The sequence below is a fragment of the Perognathus longimembris genome, chromosome 1 (genome assembly GCF_023159225.1).
Source record: "Perognathus longimembris pacificus isolate PPM17 chromosome 1, ASM2315922v1, whole genome shotgun sequence".
Classification (NCBI taxonomy): Eukaryota; Metazoa; Chordata; class Mammalia; order Rodentia; family Heteromyidae; genus Perognathus; species Perognathus longimembris.
The window spans coordinates 55,507,644-55,531,735 of NC_063161.1; the positions used below are offsets into that span (position 1 = coordinate 55,507,644).

At 43.8% G+C, this 24,092-nt stretch overlaps 1 protein-coding gene across 3 annotated transcripts; it reads left to right on the top strand.

Moving 5' to 3' along the window:
- The first annotated feature begins 11,361 nt into the window (after positions 1-11,361).
- Znf641 (zinc finger protein 641) lies at positions 11,362-22,548 on the top strand. 3 transcript variants are annotated; one of them, XM_048365486.1, is made up of 8 exons: positions 11,362-11,417; positions 11,912-12,013; positions 12,728-12,869; positions 14,479-14,687; positions 15,493-15,584; positions 16,757-16,886; positions 17,678-17,791; positions 18,617-22,548. In XM_048365486.1, exons 3-8 carry the CDS (start codon positions 12,838-12,840, stop codon positions 19,369-19,371), a joined length of 1,332 nt encoding a protein of 443 aa, XP_048221443.1. In that variant the 5' UTR covers positions 11,362-11,417; positions 11,912-12,013; positions 12,728-12,837; the 3' UTR covers positions 19,372-22,548. The 3 variants fall into 3 exon arrangements, with proteins under 3 accessions (XP_048221443.1, XP_048221450.1, XP_048221458.1); XM_048365493.1 differs by lacking the exon at positions 12,728-12,869 and having other exon boundaries at positions 11,912-12,012; positions 14,478-14,687; XM_048365501.1 differs by lacking the exons at positions 11,362-11,417; positions 11,912-12,013; positions 12,728-12,869; positions 16,757-16,886 and having other exon boundaries at positions 14,662-14,687.
- The last annotated feature ends 1,544 nt before the right edge of the window (positions 22,549-24,092 follow it).

Below are 24,092 nucleotides of genomic sequence, written 5' to 3' on the forward strand. Positions count from 1 at the left end.
CCACACAAACCTACCACGCGCGAAGAGAGTGGAAGAACACCATCCCAGTTCTACAGGCCAACAACTTGCAACCTAGAATAAAATATCCAGCGAAGTTGGAGTTCACATTCGAGGGGAAAACCAGATCTTTCCATAGCAAAGAGGATCTAAAGGAATATGTGAATAAAAAACCAGCCCTACAGCGAATTCTAAGAGGGGAATCCCACCCAACAGAAATCGTACAGGACACACAGACAGAAACACAAAGAAACTACAATAGCCAGAGCCCAACAGAAAGAACAGCTCACTAAAGACAAGAAAAAAAAAAAAAGAGGAAAAACAACCCAACAAGAAAAAGGAAGGAGAAAAAAACACTATTATCGTTGATCTCTTTGAATATAAACGATATAAACTCTCCGATAAAGAGGAGCAGACTGACAGAATGGATCCGCAAACAAAAAGTTGACATCTGTTTTCTTCAAGAGACCCACCTTACAGCAAGGGACAAAAACAGGCTCCGAATGAAAGGATGGAGCAAGTTCTACCAAGCAAACGCACCTACCAAAATGGCAGGTGTAGCCACCCTGATCTCAGACAAGCTGGACTTTTCATTAAAATCAACTAAAAAAGGCAAAGAAGGTCACTACATTTTAATACAAGGAAAAATCCAGAATCAAGACATCACGGTGATAAATGTATACTCACCGAACAAAAGAGGCCCTTACATATGTCAAGCAAATACTCACAGGACTACAGAACAAGATAGACCCAAACACAATCATAGTGGGAGACTTTAATACCCCACTCTCTCCAAGAGACAGATCCAACACCCAGAGGATGAGTAAGGGAGTTGAGGACCTAAGTAACACCATATCCCAAATGGATCTGACAGATCTATACAGAATCTTCCACCCTACAGAGACCCAATACACCTTCTTCTCAGCAGCCCATGGATCATACTAAAAAATAGACCATGTCATAGCCCACACAAAGAACCTCAGCAAATACAAAAGTATTGACGTCATCTCATGTATTATATCTGACCACAGTGGATTAAAGGTGACCTTCAATAACAATGGTTACCACAGAGGCTATACACATTCTTGGAGGATAAACCCCACACTGCTATCCAACACTTGGGCCACAGACCAAATTAAAGATGAAATCAACGAATTCATAAGCCACAATGACAAGGAAAATACATCACATAGAAACCTATGGGACATAGCTAAGGCAGTACTGAGGGGAAAGATCATTGCCCTCAACACTCACATTTAAAGAATGGAAGCAGAGCAGGTGAATAACCTCACGATGAAACTAAAGCAACTGGAGAAACAAGAAACGATCGAATCTAAAATGACTAGGAGGAGACAGATCACAAAGATTAAAGAAGAGATAAATCTGATTGAAAATAGAAAGACCATTCAACAAATAAATAAGACTAAAAGCTGGTTCTTTGAGAAAATAAATAAAATTGACAGACCCCTCACAAGACTTACAAAAAAAAGAAGAGAAGAGACTCATATAGGTAAAGTCAGGAACTCCACCGGAAAAATTACAAGTACACACAATATTCAAACAATCATAAGGAACTATTTCCAGAACCTCTACTCACTGAAAAACAATAATTTTACAGAAATGGATCAATTCTTAGAGAAGTATAAACTGCCCAAACTGAACCAAGAAGAAATAAATCAACTAAATAAACCAATAACTTACAGCAAGATACAGGGGGTAATCAAGAACCTCCCAACAAAGAAAAGCCCAGGCCCAGGTGGATTCACTAACAAATTCTACAAAACCTTTAGTGAGGAGCTAATACCAATACTCCTCAAACTCTTCCGTGAAATAGAAACAGAGGGAGAAATCCCAAACTCATTCTACGAAGCTAATATCATACTCATTCCCAAACCAGGCAAAGACCCAACAAAAAAAGAGAACTACAGACCAATATCACTAATGAACACAGACGCAAAGCTCCTCAATAAAATATTAGCTAACAGGATCCAGAAACTGATCAAGAAAATTATACATTATGACCAAGTAGGCTTCATCCCACAGTCACAAGGATGGTTCAACATCCATAAATCAATCAATGTAATTCACCACATAAACAGAACTAAAATCAAGAATCACATTGTTATCTCAGCCGATGCCCAAAAAGCCTTTGACAAAATACAACATCCAGGGCTGGGGATATAGCCTAGTGGCAAGAGTGCCTGCCTCGGATACACGAGGCCCTAGGTTCGATTCCCCAGCACCACATATACAGAAAACGGCCAGAAGCGGCGCTGTGGCTCAAGTGGCAGAGTGCTAGCCTTGAGCTGGAAGAAGCCAGGGACAGTGCTCAGGCCCTGAGTCCAAGGCCCACGACTGGCCAAAAAAAAAAAAAAAAAAAAAATACAACATCCATACTTATTAAAAGCTCTGGAGAGAACAGGAATAGATGGAACATTCCTCAAAACAATAAAAGCCATATACAACAGACCAACTGCTAACATCATATTAAATGGAGAGAAACTTAAATTATTCCCCCTAAACTCAGGAACAAGACAAGGATGCCCACTCTCCTCACTTCTTTCCAACATAGTGCTGGAATCCCTAGCCATAGCAATAAGGCAAGAGGAGGACATCCAAGAGATCCACATCGGCAAGGCAAGGAAGAAATCAAGTTATCCCTATTCGCAGACGACATGATCTTATATCTGAAGGACCCAAAAAACTCAGTATCCAAACTCCTACACCTAATAAACCAATTTGGCAAAGTAGCAGGATACAAAATCAATCCACAAAAGTAAGCAGCTTTTCTGTACACCAGCAATGTACAAACAGAAAAGGAAATTATGGAAACAATTCCATTTACAGTAGCCAAAAAAAGAATAAAGTACCTAGGGATCAACCTAACCAAGGACGTGATGGACCTATTTAATGAAAATTATAAAAATCTAATAAGGGAAATCAAAGAAGACACAAGGAGATGGAAAGACCCCCCCCGCCCTTGCTCATGGGTAGGCAGAATCAATATAGTGAAAATGGCCATGTTTCCCAAATTGTTATACAAATTCAATGCAATCCCTATCAAAATCCCAGCCACATTCTTCACTGAAATAGAGAAACCAATCCATAAATTCATATGGAACAGCAAAAAAACCTAGAATAGCCAAAGCAATTCTAGGCAAAAAAAGCAGTGCAGGAGGAATCACAATACCAGACTTCAAGCTCTGCTTCAAGGCCATCATAACAAAAACAGCATGGTATTGGTATAAAAACAGATCAGAAGACCAATGGATTAGAATTGAAGATCCAGAAATAAAACCGCACTCTTATAGTCAGCTGATACTCGACAAAGGAGCTAAAGACCTACAATGGAATAAACATAGCATCTTCAACTACTGGTGCTGGGATAACTGGGCAGCCATATGCAGAAAACTCAAAGTAGACCCAAGCCTATCACCATGTGCCAAGATCAACTCAAAATGGACCAAGGACCTCAATATCAGACCTGAATCCTTGAAACTACTGAAGGACAGCATAGGAAAGACGCTAGAACTTATAGGCACAGGAAGGAACTTACTGAATAGCGTCCCAGGGGCACAACAAATAGGGGAGAGACTCGACAAATGGGACTACTACAAATTAAAAAGTTTCTGCACAGCTAAGGACATAGCCACCAAAACAGAAAGACAGCCAACCATATGGGAAAGGATCTTTACCAGCACAGCAACAGACAAAGGCCTAATATCTGTCATCTACAGAGAACTCAAAAAACTAAGCCCCTCCAAGCCCAATAAACCAATTAGGAAATGGGCAAAGGAGCTAAAGAGAGACTTCACAAGGGAAGAAATAAAAATGGCAAAGAAACATATGAGGAAATGTTCAACATCCCTGGTAGTAAAGGAAATGCAAATAAAAACAACCCTGAGAAACCACCTCACTCCAGTTAGAATGGCCTATACTCTGAACTCAGGCAACAACAAATGCTGGATGGGGTGCGGGGAAAGAGGAACCCTTCTCCATTGTTGGTGGGAGAAAATTAGTACATCCACTTTGGAGAACAGTATGGAGATTTCTCAAAAAGTTCAATATAGACCTACCCTATGTCCCAGTCATACCACTCCTAGGCATCTATCCTGAACAGCAGGTCCCAAGATACCAAAAAGACATTTGTACTTCCATGTTTATCGCAGCACAATTCACAATAGCCAAAATATGGAAACAACCCAGATGCCCGTCCACAGATGAATGGATCCAAAAAATATGGTACCTATACACAATGGAATACTACATAGCTTTTAGTAATGGTGAAATATTGTTATTCACAGGGAGATGGTCAGAACTTGAACAAATAATGTTGAGCGAGACAAGCCTAGAACTCAGAAAACAAAGGGGCATGATCTCCTTGATATATGACTGTTAAGAAGGGGTGACGGTGTGGGCTGGGGATATAGCCTAGTGGCAAGAGTGCCTGCCTCGGATACATGAGGCCCTAGGTTCGATTCCCCAGCACCACATATACAGAAAACGGCCAGAAGCGGCGCTGTGGCTCAAGTGGCAGAGTGCTAGCCTTGAGCAGGAAGAAGCTAGGGACAGTGCTCAGGCCCTGAGTCCAAGGCCCAGGACTGGCCAAAAAAAAAAAAAAAAAAAAAAAGAAGGGGTGACAGTAGAGACCAGGTCTGTGAAACCAAAAACTGCTTGTCAAATGGTATTTCCCACAAGATTGGGGCAGTGACCCAACATTATATAACTAAACCAAATAACTACTCAACATATAAATGTGAAAAATTGACCTCTCAGGGGAATACAGTAGCTCAAAAGCTATGTATGTACGTTCATATAAGACTACTGTGAACATATGGTCTAATATCGACATTACATTTAAAGCCCTAGGCGAATTTTCTTGGGTGTAGGCCACGTGGCTACTGTGTATGTTCTTGATACATTGTGTATTGTGTATATGTGTACCTGACCTAGGGAAGGGAAAGAAAAACAGGGCGTAAGATATCACAAGAAATGTACATACTGCCTTACTATGTAACTGTACCCTTTTTGCACAACACCTTGTCAAAAAATTTGTGTTTAATTAATAAATAAATTACAAAAAAAAGGTAAATGAAGAGAAATCAAAGGTTTTAAAAAAAAACCTGGTTATTTCTGTTTTTTAAGAGCAAAGTAAACAAATTTATTATGCTTGAACTTGAATCCAAGGCCTCATTCATGCTAGGTAAGTGTTCTACTATATGCCCAGCCCTCCTCCCATTGTTTATTTACTGTGTGTTGTCTGGGAGGAAGAGTCAGAGCTTCCTATTCTGCCATGTTGCTGACATCACCACTGACGGAGAATTTCTAAAACAAATACATGAAACACACTAACTATAAGAAAACTGACAAGTATTAGTATATTACAATTAAATTTTATTTATCTAAAGTCTTCTTAAAAATGAAAAGATAAATCACAGAGTGAGAAAGGTATTTAAACCCATATGAATAGTAAAATCCTAGTGTCCTACCTAATCAAAAGAAAAATGAATCAACTTGTTAAAAAATGGGAAAAGACAAGGATAGGAACTTCCTAAGAGAGGGCAGGATAATTAGTATCCATTTCCCTTTAAATTATTTTAAAAAATAGAATAGAAGTGATGCGTTGTCCAGATTTGAATGTGAAATGTATTTCTCTCTATGTAATAATACAGATCAGACACACACACACACACACACACACACATATTTGAAAGCCACTGGTTTACTCCACTTAAGTTTACTAGTAGAATGTGTCCTTTTTTCTCTTATTGTTGCCCTAAGTTCAATTTCTCTTTTTCCTTAAATCATGTCCAGTTGCTTTGAACCACATGCCATCAAACCCTTCCAGATATTACCTGTCATTCTCCTTTGATTAGCAACTCCATCACCTGGCTTACTATTCCACTCTCCATAACCTGTTGTCATTTCAACTGACTTCAACATACACATGGACAATTCATCCAAGCAGACAAGTATGGGAAAGTATGACTGTATCATTTGCAAAAATACAGAAATATTCTCATAGTCACTCTCAGTCCTTTTGAGGGTCCTACACCAGTTATTGAGATTGAACACCAGGCCTTTCCACCAAAATTCAGCAAACTGCTTCATGCAGAATTAACACCACTTGAGTATCAAGTTTATGACTGGAGCCCTCTAGAGCATCAAGTTGAGTCATATCTGAGCCCACCCAAGCTTCAGCTAGAGATGGAACACTGTGCTGCAATACAGGGAACAGACTTGAGGTGGTACTGGGCAGTAAGCCCATGATGGGTTCTTCAGACACATTCCCAAACATCTGTCCTCTTATACTTCCACACCTGTGATGAAACCTGCAGTCTCTGAAATGCAAGAGCCCACATGAGTTCAGATTTCTCTCAACATTCTGACTCTAGCCACTTAGGTAATCTCTGAGAAATTCTAGACTTTTCCTAGTCTTCTTATCTTTTTTCAAATTCCATTCTCTGGATGATTTCTTCTCCTTGTAATCTTAGAAATTGGTTGCCTCAACTATACCCTGAGTGTTCTCGCTCTTGAAAATTCTCTTTCATCATCTACCATATGATCAGGCTGAGCACTTTCCAACTCTTTCTGCTCTGCTTCCTTTTTTTTTTTTTTTTTTTGGCCAGTCCTGGGCCTTGGACTCAGGGCCTGAGCACTGTCCCTGGCTTCTTCCCGCTCAAGGCTAGCACTCTGCCACTTGAGCCACAGCGCTGCTTCTGGCCGTTTTCTGTATATGTGGTGCTGGGGAATCGAACCTAGGGCCTCGTGTATCCGAGGCAGGCACTCTTGCCACTAGGCTATATCCCCAGCCTTTTTTTTTTTAAGATGTATATTTTTATTATCAAACTGCTCTGCTTCCTTTTTTATAACAAATTCTATCCTCAAGTTTTCCCTTGGCCCTCTCCTTCCACGTGAGCATTTATTTACAAGTATAGTGGCCTGGGTGCTTTGCTGCTTAGGAATTTCTTCTGCTAGATACCTTACTTTATTTAAGTTGATCTCTTTTACATTCTGCATTCTATACAGTCCTAGGGTCTTAACACAATGTAGCCAAAATATTTGCAGCTTAACTGTGAGGCTGGTCTTCATTCCAGTTTCCAGTACCTTCTTTCCAGTTCCATTTTGCCAGAATGGCCTTTATGGGTCCATATTCTGGCTCCAACCACTTAGGTAATATCTGAGAAATTCCAGACTTTGTCTCTTGTGAACGAACCTTTAGCAGAAGTGCCCTTGGAACAACTCTGCTCAGAGCAGCAAAGGTTTTTGTTTTTTTCTAGTTTTCAATTAAAAAAATTTTTGGCCTCTACCACTACTGAGTTCCAAATCCACTTCCATATTTTTAGGTTTTTGTGAAACAACTCCATTGTTGGTACCATTTTTGAAAACATGCAACACTTTCTGTAATAAAATAGCTGAGTATGGGTAAATTGTAAAGAACAAAGGTTTATTTGGCTCATCATCCTGGAGCCTAGATGGTACCAGAATCTTCTCAGCATCTTGTAAAGGCTTCCTTACTTCATCATAACATGACTGAAAGAAAGCTCCTTTCCTTTTTCCCTTCCTTTACTCCTTCCCTCCCTTCCCTTCCTCCTCCTCCTTTCCACCCTCCCTCTCCCCGCTCTCTTCCTTCCTTCCTTCTTCTGCCTCTCCCTTCCTCTCCTTCCCTTCCTTCTTTCCTTGCTTTTCTGACGGTACCAGGGTTTGAAGTTGAAATGCACAAGTTCGGGACCCCCGAGAGACCACCAGAGACCAAGACCAATGCAAGTAGCAAAAAGGGCGTTTATTGTGAGCTAGCACTCAGCACATGGTGACGCTAAGAGGCCCTGAGCCTAGGGCTTCCAGCTGTTTTATACATTCTTTGGGGGAGGCAGGGACTGAGCATATATCATAGCATCTTTTAACAAATCAACACACGCTGCGGGAAAATTATAAAATAATTCTAAAGCATGTTTGGCGCATTTGGTGGTGGGAAGGAATCTGGAAAGGGTCATTGGTCAGATCAAGGGACTGGCACATTTAAAATTGATTGGTTTAAGCCATAGGGGTGTAGCAAGGGGGATTCATGCACAGCTGCAGGGTTTTAATTAGATACTGGAAACCACACCTGGGTGGGGGGAGTTCTGGAGAAATTCCAGAACTTGTTTTTATTCTCTGATCAACCCTTAATCAGTTTCAGCCAACTGGTCACTCTGTCCCAGGGTGTTTCATGTTCCTTTACTGGAAATCGAGGGATGGGGGTAGGGTTGGTTTTCTACAAGATGGAGTTGTTCTGGCTTTTCAAAGTCAGGGCCTCATGCTTGCTTGGCTTGCTTACACAGTTGGTGCTCTACCACTTGAGTCACATCTCCAGCTCTACTTTTTTCTAGTTCATTGTAGTTGGATTTTCACAGACTTTTCTCCTTAGGCTAGCTTTAAGTCACAGTCCTCTAGGTTTCAGCTTCCTGAATAGCTAGGATTACAAGTATGAACCATCAACATCTGGCTTCAATCTCTATTTTCTTGACACTGAACTAGGGATACAAATGATTTACTTTCTTATACACAAAAGCACTTTGCAAAATATAAAGTGCCCGGGCTGGGGATATAGCCTAGTGGCAAGAGTGCCTGCCTCGGATACACGAGGCCCTAGGTTCGATTCCCCAGCACCACATATACAGAAAACGGCCAGAAGCGGCGCTGTGGCTCAAGTGGCAGAGTGCTAGCCTTGAGCGGGAAGAAGCCAGGGACAGTGCTCAGGCCCTGAGTCCAAGGCCCAGGACTGGCCAAAAAATATATATATATATATAAAGTGCCCTATAAACATCAGCTAACACTTGTTTGCTAATGACTAGAGAGCCTTCCTCTCCCCAGGAGTCCTAATGCAAGCCTTTCCTCAGCCTTCTCCTTTCCTTATAGCTGTGAACATAGAGGAAGCAACAGTCTTCACTGCTGACTGCTAGGAAATTAATCTCTTACACAAAGTCTTAAAACTTTTGAGTGAAAACAGGTTCCAGTGGCTCATACCTGTAAACCTAGCTACTCAGGAGGCTGAGATCCAGAGATCATGGTTTGGGGCTAGCCCAATCAATCCTTGAGATTCCATCTCCAAAATAACCAGCAGAAAGCTATGCTGGAGGCATTGCTCAAGTATAGGAGACAAGGTAAACAAACTGAGCAAGTGCAAGGCACTGAGTATAAATCCCAAATCCAGCAATAAGCAAAATCAACAACAAAAAATACCTTAAAATATATAGAGAGATGGTTGTTCGGAAGTCAGTAGAAGGTGTACCCCAGGAGGGCTCCATGCAGATATCCCTCACCTGTTTAAGTCTGTGCGCAGTACCTGAGTTACCTAGGTAACTGGCACACCTGGAGGCAGTTACCTCCCTCTTCTCTGAGCTCACATCCAATCCACCAGGCCATACCTTCTGCCTTTCCCTGTATAATCCTGCTCAACAGGAGTCCCCGCTGGTCTTTCCTTTTCTTACTCCCTCTTGCTCTTTTTCTCTCCTTTCCCTCTTCTTTCCCCTCTGTCTCCCCATGCCTCCATCTTGTGCAGGCTGGCAGTTTGCTCTCCCCCCCAATAAACTCCTTTCTGCCTGAACCATGTGGCAGTTTTCCTTTCTGGCGAACCTTACAGTCAGTAACTGAAGGCATAGTTTCATATGTCTGAACAGACATTTAAAGGCTAGGCTATAATTCATTACTCAACTAAGAAAAATCTTTTTAACACTTCTTTTAAAGTGGTGAACACTGGCATTTTACTTCCTTTTTTAAACCACAGTCGAACAAGAATCCAGAAATGAAGGAGTCAAGGCTGACATACCCACCCCCCAAGTCTCAAGGTATTTTGAACTTTTGTGGAGCACTTCAGACCCTGTCTCTCTGATGCTGGGAAGGAACACTGCGGTGTCCTAAGGAATGGTGTCTTCTGCACATGAGAATCTAGGTGTGGGCCCAAGTCATTCTTTCTCTCCTTACCAAACCTTCTACAATGGGGCAGCCCAGGACCACCCGGCTTCCTTGTGAGACTATACTTAGAAGCATCAGAACCATCCCTTCCTTATAAAGACAGATGGGGACTCTTGTCCTAGTAAATAAAACAAAATTCTTGTCCTGCCATTCTTCCTATTCGTTTTCATATTTTATTTCTTCTCTGCTTTAGATGGATATGAAGTTCATCTGCAAGAACGTACCCATTTCTGCTTTCTGATGATGCCTTGAGATGTCCTTTATGATGGATGGATCATTCATTGTCTAGGCTGATCCTGAAACTTTCCCACCCCCAAACCTTAAAAAGAATCATTTGCCCCTGTGATTCTTCACGTATTTAATTACCCGGCCTTGCAATGTTGCCTAGGAGGGTGAACTTCCATATAATTACTGTGAAAGGTGAGGAATTCTCTGGAGACCGGAACATCAGATTAGAAGTCAGACCACGGTTCACTTTTCTATTTTTTTGCCTCTGCTTATTATGATTTTTATGACAACGAAATAATGACTATGATTTATGAGTTATAAACGGATTCTAACAAGGAGCCCCAGGATTGGCTTCCTCATCTTTTCCAGTCAACTCCCTTGGAATGCTACAGGGGTGTGTTGTCCAGCAGGAATACAATGCAAGCCCCCACCTGGAATTAGAGACTATTCCTAGCCGCATTAAAAAGGTTACAAGTAGTAGGTGCTGTCAATGTCAATGACAAATTTAGCCCAGTGTATTCCACATATTACTCACGAGCTCTTTCTCATTGCTTTTTAAATGAAGTCTTCTAAGCGTGGTGCGGCACTGTCTCCAGACGAGCCACATTTGAAGAGCCCACCGGCCACGTGTGTGTGTGTGTGTGTGTGTGTGTGTGTGTGTGTGGACAATGCGACAGCACCATCTTGGCCAAGTCAACCGCACCTCCCCTTCCTCACTCAATGCCCGCGAGCCCGAGGGCCTCTCGGACGCTGCCGGGCGGCGAGACAGAAGCTGCGGGCACAGCCGCACGCGTCCTGGGCAGCGGCCACCGCAGCCCTCGGGAGCGCTCATGAAACCCCAGGTGATTGATGGAGCTTCCTGCCGGAAGCCCCGGGGAGCGCTCAGTGGCCAGGACGGCGGCTGGCCCACCGGGGACGCGCGCGGCCACCGGCGGCGGCCTGTCAGGGATCCGCTGCGTCCGCGGCTCGGACCCGCGTGGCCTTCGGGAGCGACGACCCCTCGAATCGTGGCTCGTGACCCCCCTCCGCCTACCCCCCGCCGAGCCCCGGAAGCGGGCGGGGATTTCCTGTGCCCGCCCCACCCCGCCCGCGCCCGCCGGTCCGCACTCGGCGCCCGTCGCCCGCTCCGCACGCCAGCCGGGGGCGGAGGAGGGCGGAGGAGAGCGGAGGGGAGGGCAGGGGAGGGGCCGGCGGCCGCCGCGGGGCAGGCACCGGGCCGCGGGCCAAGCCGACCCGGGGTGAGTGCGGGGCGGGCCGGGAGCGGGCGCGACGCCGACGTCCCGGGTGGGAGGGCCGGCGGGGGGCTCGGCCACCCGCGGCGGAGGGCCGGGAGGGGTGCCGCCGGGCCGCCCGCCCGCCGCTGCCACCCGCTCCTCGGGGCGCCTCGGCACCCTTTCCACCTGCTTCCTTCCCCAGCTCGCGGGAAATGCCGATTTTGTGACACCTCTCTCCCCCCCGCCCCCCACTTTGCCCAGCTTGGGTCCTGCCTGGCTGGGATTCTCTGAAATCTTACCCCGCTTCCCGGGGCGCGGTGACCGCAGGGGGAGCAGCCGCCTCTCTCCTCCACCCAGGCCGCCCGGCCCGGCGGCTCCGGCCCGCCCCGCCACACCCCCGGCGGGGGGCCAAGATCCTCTCACGCTTGTCCTCGTGTCCTTGGGCCACTCTTTTCTGTGTGTGATAACCTGACCCTTCTGTCCCACGGCACTCGCTGCAAAAACTTCTCTCCCCGCAGATGCTTTCCCAGCCTGATGCGTGAGGAAAAAGGTGGGAAGGAAAACCCAGGAACCCAGACTCCAGTAGACATGGGATCGTCCTGGAACTAGAAGGAATCAGGTTAGGACTGCTGCCTTTACGAACATGAACATCTTAGGAAACGTGGGCCGGGATAGGTACCCCTCCCCTCCGATTTTCCTTCCATGTGTTTTCTGTCAGATGTAGAGGCTTCTCCCATTAAGGGACTATTCTACTCGGGCGATGGAGAAATGGGTATGAAACAGTGGTCCAAATATTTTACCTGGAGGATGATTTGCCAAAGGAGCTAGAGAACATGGACTGGGGAATGGGAATGGAACCTTATGTGTTAAAAGTGAAGAAAATACAGGGGCTGGGATTAAGCAAAAAGAAAAACAATTAAAATGAAGTTTCCTTTTATGTTATAAACAATATTTATTATTAAAACATATTTATTTCTTATGCCAGTACTGGAGCTTGAACTCTGGGCCTGGGGGCTGTCTCTGAGCTTTTTTGCTCAAAGATGGTGCTCTACCACTTGAGCCACAGTTCTACTTTTGGCTTTTTGGTGGTTAATTGGAGAGCAGAGGCTCACAGACTTTCCTATCTGGTTTGGCTTTAAACCATGATCCTCAGATCTCAACCTTTTGAGTAGCTAGGATTAAAGCTACACCAGCAGTTCCTTCTATTATTTCTTTATTGATATTTTCCTTTTACACGATTAGTCTCTGAAGAAGAAACCTCAGTCTAAGATACTCCTATGAGACCTAGAACCATCTCTGGACTTCTGAGTGACAAGGGAATTTCTTCTGTTTGTACTGGAATTCCTTCTGACCTCTTTTATCAAAGACGGTGTGCTAGGAAACAGATGACTTGGCATCAGTCCTTATTCAGGTCTTTTGGGTTCTTGCAGATAGTATTGGATGGATGGACCCAGGACCCATTCTAACCAGTTCCCGGAAAGTCTTTTATGGGTTCAATACTTAAGTATTGAATAAGAAGTGTAAAATATGTTGCCAAGCAGAAAAAAATATCTGTATAATCTTAGGCTCTTTCTCAAGCGAGACCTGTCCTGCTCTACAAATGTCTGAAGAAAGCAAAGAGTCCACAATTCAGTCTTATGTATTGTAGAATTATTAAGAATTTGTTAGTCTAAACTAAATGGCTTCTCTTTTGCAAGAGAGAAGTGAAAACGAATTTCTTCTGTTTGATCAATAACTTCAGTAACTCCATTCATCGGCCTCCTTCCCAAGACAAGAGAAAACTGTCTTTTTTTTTTTTTTATCCTTTCCACCTGGCTAAATTTCTTATCCTTTTCTTGGCTTTAATTTATCCCAAACAACACTTACTGGCTTCTCTATACCTTTTTTTTTTTTTTTTTTTGCCAGTCCTGGGCCTTGAATTCAGGGCCTGAGCACTGTCCCTGGTTCTTTTTGCTCAAGGCTAGCACTCTACCACTTGAGCCACAGTGCAGTTCTGGCCATTTTCTATATATGTGGTGCTAGGGAATCGAACCCAGGGTTTCATGTATACGAGGCAAACACTCTTGCCACTAGGCCATATTCCCAGCCCACTCTATACCTTTCTTTAAAATTGAATATGTATTTTTTCTAATGGGATATGACTAGTGCCTGCCTGCCAAACAAATTTGTTCCTGTGTCTCAAAGAATTGGGCTGTTCATTCATCCTAGGCTCAGAATCAAAACCCTGCTCCTCCTTTACTATTCCTGCTCCAAATCCCTTTTCCACTTTTTTTTTTTCTGATGAAACTTCAGCTCTATTCTGACCATCAACTTCTCTTACTGCTATCTGAGTTATTGTCTATAAATGTTCTCCTGAGAATGACACATCATGTATCTCTTCGCTGAGTGAGATACCATTTATTTCAGCATTACAAAATTAAAAAAAAAGAAGCTGGTTCTTTATGATACATTATATTCCCTGGCCAGGATTTCTCCCTTTAGTAATTATCTAACTTTAATTGATGAGAATGTGATATAGCAGAAAATCTTATAAATGATCATATCAATCTTTGTTGAGAACAGTTTTGTGTTCATTCTTTCCTGTGTTGTTTCCGGTTTTATTGCCTTTCTGTACTTTCAGTGGTTGAACTTTAACAGTGTTTTCCCAGCCTGTAAGGATATTCTGTTTTTACCATGAGGTCTCAGGGTTAGAACCCAGGGCCTCAGGGATGCTTGGCTTTCTTGCTCTACTACTTGTGCCACACCTCTAGCTGGTTATTTTGGAGATAGATTTTCATGGACTTTTCTACCTGGGTTGTCTTTGAGCTGCAGTCCTCTGGATCTTAGCCTTCTGAGTAGCTAGGATTACAGGTGTAAGCCAATGACCCACGGCTAGTACCTGCAATTTCTTAGTTCCTCCAAGAAGCTTAACTCAGGCTCAGTTATTTGCAACAGATCAAATTTTTCGAGCTCATCTTCCATCAATCTCCTCTTAACCTAGTTTCATATTTTATCTTGGGGCTGATCTCTTTAGCTTCCTTAGGAATATCATCCCATTTCACTTTCATGGGCCTAGCTGTTATTGATTTCATTGATTTTTTCCAGATCACAAACTTGGACTTACCATAAAAATGCTCTCAGAACAGACAACTGCCTTGGGGACAGGATGGGAGTCAATGAATGCACAGCTGGATGGAGCAGCAGCCCATGCAGAAAGGGGAAGCCGGGAAGAGGGGCCATGGAGAACTACACCTGGGCCACTGGAGCACCTGTGTCACAACCTTGAAGAGGAGCCACAGTCGCTGCAAGAGAAAAGTGAGGATCCACAGCATACATGGGAAGCACAGGGCATAGAGTGGTTTCCTGATCTCTGTTCAAAATGTAGAATTAGGGGCTTGGAATATGGCCTAGTGGCAAGAGTGTTTGCCTCGTATACATGAAGCCCTGGGTGCGATTCTTCAGCACCACATATATAGAGAAAAGCCAGAAGTGGCGCTGTGACTCAAGTGGTAGAGTGTTAACCTTGAGCAAAAAGAAGCCAGGGACAGTGCTCAGGCCCTGAGTCCACGCCCCAGGACTGGCAACAAAAACAAAACAAATCAAAATGTAGAGTACCAAAACATAAAAATCCATAAATAGTCATGGACTGAGCAGCATACTCAATCCTAGGACCAGTCCATTCTTCCTGGGTACTTTTCTCGGATACAGAATAACCTCTTGGCTCTCCAAACAATGTGACCAGACCGTTCCTGTTTCTTACATAATCTCTCTCTCTACATGCAAGGGCATAATTAGTGATGTTGAGTGCAGAAGAAAGAAAGTGCTATCTGGACTGATTACTGTTGGAGAACACAACCAGTAAGATTCACTTGCTGAACATTCCATTACATTCAAGAAATGTAAATTCAAACCACAGCTCATGTAACTAAGAACCAGCGAGTACCCTTATGGAACATTCTGAGTGAAGGCCTCTTCATTCCCATTTATGCTTTTTTTTTTTTTAACATATTGGCATAGGTGTAGCAGAAGATGAGACTTTCAGCTCCTAAAATGGGACCCAGGTACATATTGGAAAAGAATTCATAGTTCATCTCTAATGGCTCCTCTCTCTCCTCACCAGCTCAGTCTGCTCCCTGGGTTCCTGCAATTCCCCAGGAGGGGAGCACCGGAGACTGGGAAATGGCAGCTGCACTTCTTGCAGCTGGATCACAGGTGGGCAATCTCCCTTGGCATCTCCCAAGGTCTCACCACAGTGGCCCTTCCATACCTTTGGCATCATTCTGCTGATGTGTTAGTTCACATGCACACTGATAGCATGTTCATCTTATAATGGAACAGCTTCTGCCCCTTTCCCAGGGGCACATTAAACCCTTAGGGCTTTGATATGGGGCTGTGTTGTCCACACGTGGGCACAATTTTTAAGCACAATTGATTAGCTATCATTAAGAAATAAGTCTGAAGCCACACAAGGTGTGGCACGCTGGTAGTTTGAGGCTAGCTTGGGTGTCATAGTGAGATCATAACAAAACATAAGACAAAAAGAAATACAGAAAAAATAATCCTGCAAAGACTAGGAAAAGAGAACTTAAGGAAGTCTGGAAGATAGGAAATGGACAGAATTGTGAAGGTGATAAAGCAGAAGAGAAGAGAAAAGTCATAAATAGGGACAAGTTAGTATAGATTAAGAAGGGAATTGACTAGCCATGGAAAAACAGCTATGCTCATAAGCAGTAGCTCCACTTCCAGAACCCTTGTCCTGTGTGTTCTTTTCAAGTGCTTTCCATAATTATTTCTGAGAACAACTCAGTCATCCCAATTTATAGTTAGAAAATTGGGGACGAGACAAATTAAGACACCTAAACAACATTATTCTGCCCACATATGGCAAAATGAATAGTCATTTGGTTCCAAAATCTAGACCCAATCACCATATCACCATATTGTGCCACCAGAAAAGATAAGGGCATTATAGCATAATAGGGAGGGAGGGAAGAAAATTTTGTTTCTGTCATTTTGTATTGGTAGAAAGGATAAGTGGAGGCAGGTGAAGATGATACAGAATTTCTTGGAATGAACAGAGTAAGGCAGGTAAGAGGAGGCTGAGTAGATACTGTGGTTAGACATAGGGAGTGGTGAGTTCATGGTACCTCTGACTTCTCGTTGTCGCACATGGGAGACTCCTCTGTTGGCATTCCCCTCTCTCACTGCTTGACTCCTTTCTTCTCCTTATCTCCCCTTTACCCAAACTATATGTCCTATGCAGCAGCTTTGGCAATTGTTTCCCTAGATCCTTTAGGCCCTCTCTCCTCTACGACCTCAGCCTTTCATACTGAGATCATGTTTTCCATAAGGAACAGCTGCTGACAGATGATGCTCTGTTTCAGGGCCTGGTAACGATCAAGGATGTGTCACTGTGCTTCTCTCAGGAGGAGTGGCGGAGTCTGGACCCCTCTCAGACAGACTTTTATGGAGAATATGTCATGCAGGAAAATTGTGGAATAGTAGTCTCTCTGAGTAAGCATTGTACCCTGGGAGGGGGGAGCCTTCTGCTCTATGGCTCTTAGAAATGTCTGCCCAGAGATCTTCTAGGGAATCTCTTAGGCTTGTATCAGAGAAAGAACACCAGGACTAACCTCAAGAGAATGATGGTGAGGGGGTAACTCATAAAACAAACAGACAAAAAAAACAACCACACACCTTAGTTGGGAATTGTAACATTCTTTTTTTTTTTTTGCCAGTCCTGGGCCTTGGACTCAGGGCCTGAGCACTGTCCCTGGCTTCTTTTTGCTCAAGGCTAGCACTCTGCCACTTGAGCCGCAGCGCCACTTCTGGCCATTTTCTGTATATGTGGTGCTGGGGAATCGAACCGAGGGCTTCATGTATACGAGGCAAGCACTCTTGCCACTAGGCCATATCCCCAGCCCCGGAATTGTAACATTCTTATAAAGCAAAGAAAGGAACATCTGGATCTAGGTCCTTGGAAACTTGGGAAACATATAGGAGAAGATGGGGATGGGATACAAGGGTGAGACAGTTATAATAAAAAGTAGGACTAAACAGTAGGGCATAACTAAGGTTATGACCAGCAAGAACTGGAAAGATTTGAGTGGAAGAGGAAAGAGCATATGATCATTCTAAGGCAAAGAAGAGGCACTTAACAGAAATGGGAGGGGTCAGGAGGCTTGTTATCTCACTTTATTTTACCTCTAGTATCAATGATGAAGCTAGGAAACAGTGTTTGTTTTTATAGACATTGAAGTACTGTTGAACTAACAGACATCTCTGTTTTGTTTTACTGTGGGCAGGATTTCCAATTCCGAAACTGGACATGCTTTCTCAACTAGAAGGAGGAGAAGAGCAATGGGTCCCTGATCCCCAGGACTTAGAGGAGCGAGACATACTGAAGGTCACATACACTGGTGAGGATGCAGAATACTTTCATTTTCTCTCTGGGGGTATCTTCATTACATGTCCCTCTAATCAAAATATTTCGGGATCTTACTCTTCAAAGGGAAGACAGAATCACAAAGGGTTAGAGAGCGGGTGCTAGAGTTGAGGATTTGCATTTGTAGCATATGGGTGGGACCTTAGGTGTCCTCATCTATAAGTTACCACGAAAACTTAATGTATTAGCACATTAGAACAGTGGAATTCTATGCCTAGCACACAATAAGCACTGGGTAGCTGTTATTGTTGAAATTGTTGTTCAGCCTCCTACTTGTTGCAGAGATGACTTCCTCAGTGTCTCTTGGATTGTTGACAGGTGCCCTCTCCTCCCCCTCCCCCCCCCCGTGATGATTGGAGCACATTCCTTCAGTCAGTCTCTACTTCTATACTTAGGCAGGAAGTTGGTGAGTCCAGGTAATGGACAGCAGTAAATAAACAATGGTATCTAAATGAAAAACAGTAGCATAAGCCATTTACTAAGTGTTTATTGTGAGCAGACATTGTGCTATTGAGAGAAGTATTGTTATTTCTGTTTATAGAAGAAATGAAGGCTAAGAGAAATAAAATGTAGTATCTGAAGTTAAAACTTGGCTACTCTGCTTTTAAGCCTAGGCTTTTGAAAACCTCTGTACCTGTTGCTCTAGCTTGTACATTAATTACAACATATTCTGAACTCCTTTGGGAGTGAGGTTTGGCATCGTACAACCTGTATGGCATCATACATACCTGTGTCTTGAGTCTTGGGGGTACTCTCTTGTGACTCCCCTTTTGGGGTTTATATTTTCCCTTCTTCACAGGAGATGGAAGTGAACATGAGGGGGATACCCCTGAGTTAGAAGCAGAACCTCCGAGAATGCTATCCAGTGTGTCTGAAGAGACTGTTCTGTGGAACCCAGAGCAGGATGAGAGCTGGGAGTCCACACACAGGAGCTCTAGAGGAGTGCTCCCAGGCCCTCCTTTCGTCCAGGAAGAGAGCTTCTCCAACCTTCTGTGCAGCACAGAGATGGATTCCCTGTTAAGACCCCATACATGCCCCCAGTGTGGGAAGCAGTTTGTGTGGGGTTCCCACCTTGCCAGGCATCAGCAAACACACACCGGGGAGAGGCCTTACAGCTGCCTCAAGTGTGAGAAAAGCTTTGGGCGGAGACATCACCTGATCAGGCACCAGAAAACCCACCTTCATGACAAGCCCAGCAGGTGCTCTGAGTGTGGGAAGAATTTCCGATGCAGTGCCCATCTGGCTAGCCACCAGAGAGTGCACGCAGAAGGCAAATCCTGTAAGGGCCAAGAGGTTGGAGAGGGCCCTGGGGCTGGGAAACGGCAGCGTGCCCCCCCAGTGCCAAAATGTCACGTGTGCACAGAATGTGGGAAGAGCTTTGGCCGAAGGCATCACCTCGTGAGACACTGGCTGACTCATACTGGGGAGAAACCCTTCCAGTGTCCTCGCTGTGAGAAGAGCTTTGGCCGGAAGCACCACCTGGACAGGCACCTGCTGACCCACCAGGGACAAAGTCCCCGCAGCACTTGGGACAGAGGGGCATCTGTCTTTTGAAATGTGTTTCTGCTGCAGCTACTATCTCCTCTATCAGCTGGTGCTACCAGTAGTCACTGCCAGGGTTGTCCCTCTCCTGCACTCCCATGGCCAGAATTGTGAGCTCTGACCCTATGCCTAGAGAGGCAATGTGTCAGCGTGGGGTAGAGCAGCTCTCACCAGTTCTGTGAGGTAACACATCAAACCAGTGTTCTTTGGGCAAAATGTTGTGAAACTATGCATACTGCATGGGTTACTGTTTGACGTGAGCCTATTAGCAAGGGTGCAGTGGAGCCAGCAGATGTGGGCTGGTCCCTTATTAGCCACAGTCTGTGTCATACTGGTGGTTAAATAGTTTGTAAATCACCCTTTTCTAATCATTATAATTACACACTCTCTATATACAATGTGTATATAGAGAAAATCCATTTAACATAACGAAGGCTCTGAGAACACCTGCAGCAAACTGCTTAGCTTCTGTTACTGCAGTGTTTGCTAAATTTATTTGACCTCCGTATCCTTTCTCTTTCATGTCCCACAGAACTGGTGATGCCATAAAATAGATTCCGTTGAACACTGGATTAGAAAGTAATGAGGAAACAGGAAAGAGACAAGGATCAGAACCCCTGCTTTTATCCAAATGAAAGTCGGGACAGATATTATTCCTGTGTGGGTCTGTCATCCCTCTCCCATCATATACAGCTATACCTCACACTTCTACCGGCTGTGGTATCTCACCCCCTTTTCCTATTCCCTTTGGCACACACAAATAACTAGCTGAGAGATCATGTGACAGTCATAAGAGATGGACCTTATACAATAACCCAAGTAATCCAGGCCCACCCAGATGAAAAACCTTACCCCCTTGAACAGACCCCTTTCCTCTAGACTGTGTCTTTTTGTGTCTGTGTTTACGTGTGCAGGGTCTTTGAAGAGAGCATGCTCAGTGCGAACTGTACAAGCTAGATTTTCTTGGGATTGTGTTCTGGGGCTGAGGTAGTAGGGATTATGTGTGTGGCTTTTGTTTCCTTTCAAGATAGGAAGTAATCTGTGTGATTAAAGAAGCCCCTAAGTAGAAATGGTCAAATTATGAGTTTGTACAAAGTTCTCCCCAGTATTTCTCAGATGCAGACAATTGTGGACTTATGTGTTAAAGTCTGAATTCTCTGGGCTGAAAATTGTTACCTGGGAGGGGAGAAAGAGACATTCAGTGAGGTAAGCCCTGTCTTGGTGATTTCGGGCAAGGTGCATATATAGGTTTGTGCTGAGTGAGGTTTTCAGTCTTGTCTTGTTTTAAGTGCTGGGAAATTAGGACAGGAGTCAGTGTTTGGAAGTTGTTATCATACTATACTCTGTTTGGATTTGGCTCTTTCACTATGGGGGAAGAATATTTTTGAGGATATCATTCTCTGAGTACTTGAACTTGAAGGGAAAAGGCTGTTGTCTTCGTTTTTCACTTGATGCAGGGTAATGAGCTTTTGGACTAGCTTCCCTCCCGATTCTGGGCAAGTGTTCACACCAAGACTCTTCAATCTAAAACATCTATACTGGGGCTCATAGGAGCATTCTGTCATCTGGTTAGTTGATAAGTAGATATTGTTTCTATTTATTGATGATTTAAAATCTTACAATTTAAAATCTCTCGTGTAGAACAACAGTTTGGGGCTAGGGAGTAAGAAGCAAAGAGGATAAAAGTGGAATGTCTTCTCTTTAGATTCTAGTTTTTCCCTAAGACACTTACTTCTCAAACACAATTGAGGGAACTGGCCAGAAACGCAGAGGAAGTGAATTGCATGAATCTACTTTATTGACAGTTTCATATACTCTGGAATAACTGGGTGAATCACAGTTTCTCAGAACTCTGGGCTCAAATGGAGTAGAAAATAGGTTCTTGTTGCTGACTGGGCTTCTTTATTCTAGCCATCTGGCTCCTACCTCCCTCCAGCTTTGGAGAGAAGCCTGCAGCACACTTGGCCTGGGACGCTTCTCCAGCCAGCCCTTTGCAAGCCAACTCTCCCCTAGGTTCCCAGAGACAAGTGTGTCTTAGGATCAGTATTATGAGATGTCCAAGGGAATAAGTAAATATTGGGTTTCAGTATTAAAATTGAAAACAATGTTATATCAATTGTTTTATTATGCTACTTTAATACAAATCAGCTGTATATAAAGATGTGTATAATAGAATGTTTTGGGTCACAGACATATTTGAAAATATGAAAGAAACTAGAAACACACTATCTTGTTTGCCTGTTAATGGACCTTGAAGTCAGAGCCTTGCACTCTTACTTGGCTTTTTCACTCAAGGCTGACACTCTATCACTAGAGTCTCATTACTACTTCTGGCTTTGGTGATTCATTGGAGATAAGAGTCTCACTGACTTTCCTGCTTAGGCTGGCTTTGGAACTCAGTGCTCAAGTTCTTAAGCCTCCTGACTTGCTAGGATTACAGGCATGAGCCACTGGCGCGTGACCAGAAGCCTACTTCTGAGAAAAGCAGATGATTGCAATTCACTCAGTTTTGCATATGCATGTAGCAAGTTTAGAGCTCGTTCATGGAGTCACTGAACTGGGGGGTCAAAGACTGGGATTTAAATGGTTATTGTATGTCTGTGTCAAGAATTACAAGGCCAAGGGCACTAAATATTTTAAGGATGAAGATGCCAGATGAACCAAATATGAGGATAGAGTCTGATCTTTAGTGACTAGAGAAACTTGCTTACATTCTACTATTATGTCTTAAAGAAAGATCTAAGATGCTGACAAACCCAGCTCCTCACAAACGAGGGACTTGTGGGAAGTGATGTTCCTTACTATCTGATTGTATCTCTTACATAACTACATGGTAGCCTCCAGGTTTTATTCTGACTTGGTGATTGTAGAAATAAAAGTGAAGCCCCCAAGTGTAGGTACAGTTACAGCACCCAGTTAAAAGGCATCCTGGAGTCTAAGGGCCTTCTGCAGAAGAGGTGAGCCTTTGGGTCATTTCTTGTGTACCATTCATTGTCTTCTCTACCTCGGTCCAACACCACCTCCCTTGGACAAATAAAACAAGCAACAGCCATCAGATGTGTGAACAAATTTCAATGATGTTTCTTTTCCACAGGGATTCTGCCTGAAACTTTATCTTCCACTCAACTCCCTTTACCCTGATGACCACCCTTTCCTCTTTAAATAAAAAGCATCTCTATGTTTTCTCTAGACAAAGTTATCAAAAAGGAAGTCTAGGTCTAGGGACCTAGTGTGCTTTTCCATTTGTGGAGACATGAAAAGAAACTCTTAACATACATTCTCTTGTATAGAACAGAAGAATGTAATAGAAAATACCAGCTCTCACTGAGGTTATTTACATCTTAAGCCTTGCCTTTGGTTCTGGGAGAAAAAGCTCCTTCCTTCTCAACACTTCCACAATCAAACCACTTTTTCCTGTTTCCAGCAAGGGCAAAGGAATCCCCTACTCAGACCAGAGCACTAGAAGACAGTTTTCTTCAACCTATGTTCAGATGGTTGCCAGAAGAGACGAGTGGGGCTCTCCAATAACCAAAAAGTGAAATGTACCCACATAGTTCCTTAGTGGAAGCTAACCAAACTTCCCTCTATCCCTTTGTGTGCTGTACCAGATTGTGGTTCTCAAAATGGGGTTTTTGGAGTCCTAGAAGCATTATTATGCTCCAGAAAAAATGATACAAATTAGAGAACCATTGGCTGGGGGTGGGGGTTGAATTTAATTTCAAGCAGTGGTATATATCACCCTCTTCAGATGGATCTCCAAACTTCTGCTCTCAGTCTTCCTAGGCTGGTGCTCATTCTATTCCCCATAAGGCACGAAAGAACTGGAGCTTGTTAGCAATTTCAGAAATGACACCTTTATCATTGGTTGGGCTGGAGCGCTGGGTATGAACTGGAGGACATGTGTCCAGAAATCTGAATACACAGAAGAAGACAACTCTGTAAAATCTATCCAAGGAAATGTCCATCTTCTGCTAGTTATATTGTGCTTTTCCTATGTGTCTAACCTGTCCTGGGGACAGATGGAATTGTTATGGGGTTCGAGGGAGGGGATTCCCCATCCCTCCAAGAGTCCACCACTCAGAGACAGTCTCAAGCAAAAGGATGGATTTATTGGGGAAGCAAAAAGTGAACTGACCGGCCCAGTCAGGGAGGCAGCACAGAATCGGGAGCTGTAACTGCAATGCCCAACAGTCCTTGAACTGGGGTTTATATAGGTAGAAGCTGTGCATTCTACAGCAGGTGGTCATGTAGCACTGATGCAGGGGGTTAGTGCAGGGGGTAGAGCAAGTCACAAATGGGTTAAGCAAGCCATTTACAGAAGCAGAATTTTGCGGTCAGGCTGACCTAGTACCAACTTTAACAATTGCTACCATGTTTTCCTATTACCACTAAGCAAGCATGAGCAGGCCAGAACAATCCAATACTCAATCATAAGTAGACCAACCCAACAGTTACCATGGCATTCCTATAACTACTATTATGGTTATGTCTATATGACTGATCATTTTTTACTGTCTGTTACCATGGTTGCTACCTAGGTACAGAGGGGAGCAAGGACTCCCTATATTATAAATGTCAAACTACAAGGAACTAGTCTCATGGGTGGGGTGCAGCCCTCTAGCATGGAGTCATCACCAGGGTTTAGAAGCTGTTATAATTTTTTTAATTAAATTTTATTGACAAGGTGATGTGCAAAGGTGGTACAGTTACATAAGGTAGTGAGTACATTTCTT